The sequence below is a fragment of the Macaca nemestrina genome, chromosome 20, assembly GCF_043159975.1.
Source record: "Macaca nemestrina isolate mMacNem1 chromosome 20, mMacNem.hap1, whole genome shotgun sequence".
NCBI lineage: Eukaryota > Metazoa > Chordata > Mammalia > Primates > Cercopithecidae > Macaca > Macaca nemestrina.
In genome coordinates this window covers 57,309,313-57,315,312 of record NC_092144.1, presented here as the reverse complement: position 1 = coordinate 57,315,312, position 6,000 = coordinate 57,309,313, and the positions used below count along the sequence as shown (strand labels likewise).

General features: G+C 51.3%; 1 protein-coding gene across 6 annotated transcripts in view; it reads left to right on the top strand.

Moving 5' to 3' along the window:
* The first annotated feature begins 389 nt into the window (after positions 1 to 389).
* The window catches only part of LOC105478597 (zinc finger CCCH-type containing 4), a 52,819-nt gene continuing 47,208 nt past the window's right edge, over positions 390 to 6,000 (top strand). The window contains exons 1-2 of one of the 6 annotated variants that reach the window (XM_011736063.3): positions 390 to 447; positions 1,596 to 1,761. In XM_011736063.3, the coding sequence (XP_011734365.2) occupies positions 1,601 to 1,761 (161 nt within the window). In that variant the 5' untranslated portion in view covers positions 390 to 447; positions 1,596 to 1,600. The other 5 variants (XM_071087242.1, XM_011736065.3, XM_071087243.1 and 2 more) reach the window with 5 other exon arrangements.

The window sequence follows — 6,000 nt, the reverse complement described above, 5'->3', positions numbered from 1 at the left end:
TGCACTCCAGCCTGGGCGACAGAGCGAGACTCCGTCTCAAAACAACAACAACAACAACAACAACAACAACAACAACAAAAAAGTCTTGCTGTGCTCTTTAGCACTAATCCTATGACGTTGAACTAATTACTTAAAACACCGAACTTCAGTCTGCAAATGGGAATTGCAGCAGCTTATCTTAGGACGGTTATGAGAGTCAAAAGATTTTGTTTGTACACAGCCTATGACACCGGCCAGTGTTTCTATCTCCGCTATTTGTGAGCCTTCTCTGGGTCCTCCTACACCCCAGGTCCTTAAACTCCCCTGATGGACTACCAAGCCCCGCCCCTCTCTCCTGCAAGGATGACGTCATCGACTGAGTTGTCGAGTGACGTCACCTCCGGGCTGGCTGGGCTTCATCGCTTCTCCGGAAACCTCCGACTCTCGGCACCTGGCCTCCAGCTTTCGGTTATTTTTTTTTTTCTCTCCGTAGCTTGAATTCCTTCCCTCCCATCCTCCCACCTAAAACTATCGGCTCTTCCCGCCTTCCTTCAAACTAGCAATTTTCGGTTCTTCCCTCTTGCTCTCGGGCGAATTCCTGAAAGTCGTTTATTCTCTTAATTAATCGCCGCTCCAGCCCCGCCCGTTCAGCTCATTCTCTTAATCGCATTACCCTGGCTGCTTTTCTTTCGGCTGTTTCCACCTCCTGCCACCCACCCAGACACCGCCTTCGGCTCTTTCCGGACCATCTCAATTTCTCCTCCTTCCCCGGTCCCAATCGGCTTAGGCTATTTCTGGCTCCCCTAGGTTTCTCTTGCTCTCACTAGCCCCACCCCATCACCAGCTTCGGCTCTTTTCGGCTCTCCCCCGTCGCCTCCTGTCTCCTGCTCAGCTCTTTTCGGCTATTTCCGCCTCCCCTCGGACTCACCCTTTGCCTTCGGTTCTTTCCGCCGGCCCTCAGGCAAGCGGTCTCTACCCCTCTCCCGCACGTGACGCGGCCTCCGCCTCCGCCTCTCAGTTCCCCCTCCCACCTCACCCTTCCTCCCGCCTCAGCCTCTAGGCTGGTCCGGGCCGAGCCGCCATTTTGTGTCAATTCCTGATTGCGGCGGGGGCCGGGCAGCCGGGAGACCAGTGGCGGGCAGACAAGGGAGACAGTCGGCCCGTCTCCGCGGCCCGTTCCCTCTCTCCCTTCAATCCTTTTTTTCTTTTTAACCCTTCCACCCCCTTCGCTGGCTCTCCTCTTCTCCCCTTACCCTTCGCTTGCTCCATCGCGCGCGGCCCGCGCTAATTACACCCAACCACCCACCAGTGTCCGAGTCTCCCGGGTCTCCCGCCCCCGGGCCCGCGGGGGTGCGTGTGGGGGGGGCTCTCGCCCCTATGAGGGCCCCGCGCCAGTAAGCGAGTGACCGCAGGGGTGGGCTGCGGAGAAAGCAGGCGGCGAGCGGCCCTCCGAGGCCTAGGCCGCGCGGCCTACGCGGAGGTCAGCGCAGAGGTGATTCCGAAACCGAAAAAATATATACCCCATTCCCATCAGGAGCCCTCCGAGCTTAAGTGTGCCCCTCCCGCCACGCCCAAGCAGTCCTTTTTCGTGCATTAACATCCCCTCCCCCCCAAAGGAACTATGGAGGCCGCGCCCGGGACCCCCCCGCCGCCGCCATCAGAGTCGCCGCCGTCGCCATCGCCGCCGCCGCCATCAACGCCTTCGCCTCCTCCGTGTTCCCCCGACGCCCGCCCGGCCACCCCGCACCTCCTCCACCACCGCCTCCCGCTCCCTGACGACAGGTCAGGCCCCCGGCCGGGCCGGGGCTGCGTCCCCGGGGGGAGGAAGAGGAGGAGGAGGAAGGGGGGCGGCCGCCATGTTGGGCCGGGCCGCGGAGGAGGAGGAGGAGGAGGAGGAGGAGGAGGAAGGGCGGGGTCGGTGGGTGTCTCTCGATCGCTTGCTCGCTCGCTCTTTCTCGCTTGCTTTCTCTCCTGGCCTCATGCGTTTCCCCCCCCTCGCGGCGTTCGCCCGCTCTCCCTCGCTCTCGCTCTGTCTTTTTTGGGCGCCATGCTGAGGGGAAGGTGAGGAGGCGCCCCTCGGACCCCCCGCGCCCGCCCGCCCGCCCTGGGGAGGGGGCGCCGGGGGGGGTGCTGCGGAGGCCCACGGGGGTCCTTGGCTGCCCCTACGCCCGGAGCTGGCAGCCACGGGCCCGCCTGCTCGTCGCCTGGCTTCGGGGAAGGGGATGGGGGAGGGGCTCCGGACCCTTTTTGGGGGGATCTCGAGCAACAGCCCCGCTCTTAGGGGTTTGGGGTTGGGGGTCTCCCAGCCCCCGGCAGTATCCTTTCTCCTGGGGGAGGCACACCCTACCCTACTTGGATGATAGGTACCTTAGCTTAGGAGGCAGAAAGTGGGGGTTCATTCAAGTCCCTTCTCCATCCTTGTAATGGGGGGTCATTTGGGTGGGTGCTTTACAGCACTTTTATTTTTTGGCGGGAGGTGTTTTGTAGCTATTCCCTAGAAGGCCGAATTGGGGAGTGGGGGAGATGCCTCTCCAGCCCTTTTGATGAAAACCCCTGCCTATTTATTTAGAGAAGATTCTTACCCGTGTTTTTGTTAAAGGGCAGGGGTTCTCTCGCTTTTCGTAGGTAGGTGACGTGAGGGAGGACTAGCAGCCTTGTTTTGTGGGGGTAAGGTTTGGTTTCCCTGCCTTGTAGGGAGAGGAAGTTGGTCCCGCGCTTTCTCGTGGGGTTCCCCCCTCTGTCGGGGTAAAATGGGGCACCGTCTCTTCCGGGAGAGAGAAAAGGAGATTTCCTTGTGCTTTGGCAGGGCGTTAAAGGAAGCGCCCCCTTCCCTTTATTAAGTGCGAAACGCGGCGCCCCCCCCCCACGCCCTTCTCTGGCTGGCGGGTGATAATGGGGTCAGCCCGGCGCGTTTCAGGGCGAGGTTGGGGCCCCGTTTCCTTCCCCTGCTCGAGCAGAAGGAGTTGGGGTGCAGGGTTCGCCCACTGTTTCCTGGTGGGGCAGAAGAGGCGGCTGGAGAGTAGATTTGGACACGGACGGTGGGTTTCAGCCGGCAGGAAAGCGAGTCTTGGAGTGGGGGTGGAGAGGGGAAAAGAACGCGCTGGACAGATGGCTACCCCGCCGCAGCCCTGGCTGGGGAGCCGCTGAGGACCCTCTCTTGGCCTGGGGTCTCAGCCAGGGCTTCCCCTGCTAGGGTCTACGGCCCCTTCTCCCTACTCCCACCTCCCCTTTCCCCTTTCTCCTTCACAGACCATACTTTGCCTTTTAAAAGAAATGCCACCCACATTCAGAGACACAAGTGCAGCAGTTTGGTGAGCTTTTTACAACATTTGTTTTTTTCTGTTTTGTTCTAATTAAATGTATCGTCCTGGGAATCGCAGCCCATCGCAGCCCGACTCCAAGGAAATAAACAGATTAGCAAAGGTCTGTTCGCAAAGCCCTCGTTGGGCTTCCGGGCCCCTCTCCGGGGGCAGGTGCATTACTCAAAGGTGCTTACACGCTTTATTCGACCTCTAAGGAGTTCTCTTATGTCAGAAGTGTATGTCTTACAATGGGTTGGGATGGTAAGTAGCCTCTTTTATTGAGTAATTCAATGATCTCCCTCTTTTTCTCCCTTTCCTGCCTGCCTTCCTCCTCGCCTTTAGACCAAAGTGATGCTTGAGAGAGTGAGTTGATATGTTCGAATCAGGATTCTAACCCTGTTGAGCCCTTTTAGACTTGCACATCCTTTCAATGTTTAATTTTTAAAATTTTACGTACACAGTTTTCTCCAAAAAAAAAAAAAAAAAAGAAGTGTGTTACTGTAACATGACAAAAATCGATATAAAAGGCCCGTATGTTTTCGGACTCTTGGCATCCCTCTTTCCATTTCAATCCATTGCTTTGTCTCCAGCCTTCATCTCTGAAAAGAGTGGATACTTCAAGTCCATTTGTAGGAGACAAGCTTACTGAATTTGATTTATGATACATGTATTCAAGTTAATGGTTTCCCTCCCTCCCTGCCCCCCAGAAAAGATTGGTTCAAGTAGCTCCAATTTTCTCATTTTACTCCAATGTCTCTTGTGGTGATGGACGTTAAAATTGAGCAAGTCATTTGTAAAGTACTGTTGAAGCACAAAATCTGTAAACTGTGTCAAGCCCCCATCTCTGCCCGTCTCCACTGCTCCTTTGTTCGAAAGCACATGTCTGACTGTGAAAAGTTGATGCAAACGTGTTACACGCCCAGTCATGTTGGAGGGAACACCTCCTCCAGCCCCCAGTCCCCCCGGCCTACACGTAACAAGGAAAAAACAGAAACAGAAATGACTTGCAGAACCAAACACCGTACTTCTGATGTGTTTTACAAGCATAAGTTCCGTTAAAAGACAAAACACGTTGAAGTTGCATTTTCCCTCTTTCCCACTTTTGATCCCTGACATACTTTGAGAGAGAACCCTGGCCTTCTCCAAAAGAACCGTTTCCTTTTTTTCCTTCTTAAAAGGAAAAAAGGTCACGCACATGTAGATGAGGAAACTGCAATTCAGTAGGCCACTTGTTTTCTTCCTCTTAATATGTTCACAACTGCCATGGAGTGGTGATCCTTAGTATGTAAAATCAGTTATGGGAGGAAGAAATCTCCAAACTCTACAGTATCCTGCAAAAAATGTCTGAAGCACAAACCGAACAAACACATTATCCAGGGCACTGGGTCAGCCCGAAATGAATTGCATTTATTTGAAGTTTCCCATCCTTTATAAAATTCCTTCTCCAGGAGCTGAGAACAGAAATTGGATGACTGATGACCCAAGTTCCAAAGGCTACTAAGTTGCTTATTTAAATTGACTTTTAAAAAGAAACGTTAAGGAAATGAGATTTTTTTTGTAAGTGAAATTTTTAGCAATCATTCAGTGAATTTGAAACTATTTCCCCAAGCATTTAAAAAACTCACAGGCATATCAACACAAGGGTTTATTGTTTTCTGTTCTCAAAGGAATCTCATCCCGAGAAGCCCCAGTAATTAAGTCAAAAACTATTTGGTTAATCTTTGTTTTTGAAATGTCACAGTACTGCCCTTTTTTCCCCCCAAACTGATGTACCAGTATTAGTTAAAAATCAAATTAATGGATGTTGCAAAAAAAAAAGAAAGAAAAGGGTGTCACTCAGAATCCCTGATTTAACAACCAATCTTATTATACACTTATAACCTTTTACATTTTTATTTTCTCTGGGTGAGAGATTTAACTTAAAAGCAAATCAAAGTCTCCTAGTAGAAAAAAGTCGATTTTGACCATGGAAATATGGATGTTCTGGTCATAAAGCCCCTTTATTTTTTTAATTCCTCTCAAATTTGCTCTTTAAAAGAAAAAAAATAATGTGATTCCCCAAAAGGAGTAATTCACAGCCTGTCCTCTCCCCCCGGTACAATTTTGTTGTGCTCTGAAGGTTTAAATTTTTGATTTCTTTTTAAGCCATAGTTTTCTCTAAGTAGAGCCAGCTATTTTAGCCACTACTGTGGTTTTTCCACAGCCAGGAAGGCTGATCCCAAGGGAAAATTGTTTTGTACCTGTGGACCTGGCTGTTCAACTGCCTGGCAAATTTAAGATGAACGGTTTTGACTCTTGTGTTTCTATATAGTTGAATGTAGAGCTATTGCATGTTGGACTTGCTTAGTAATTTATTTAACGGTGCTTCCACCTCTGCTTCTTGCTCTTAGATCTTTTACCTTCTTCCATGATGGGAGAGAAATGGCTGTCTGAGGATCCACTTCCTTTTGTTACATTTTTATGGCTTATGACTATCAGGCCTCTAGAAACATCTCTCCATAGAGGTCAGATCCAGTTACAGTAAATATTCTGTGGTGAAAATTGCTAATGGAACTATTTCCAAGTCTCCGTGGATAGCTATCAAGTCAAACCAGATTCTAGAGAACCTAATTTTGGTCCCCACAAATAGTAATTCTAGTGCCAGAGCAACTGGGTCCGATTCACGCCAGGAGGTTGAGTGACAGAGCGAATAGCAAGCAAAGTAGCTGAATTGAGCGAG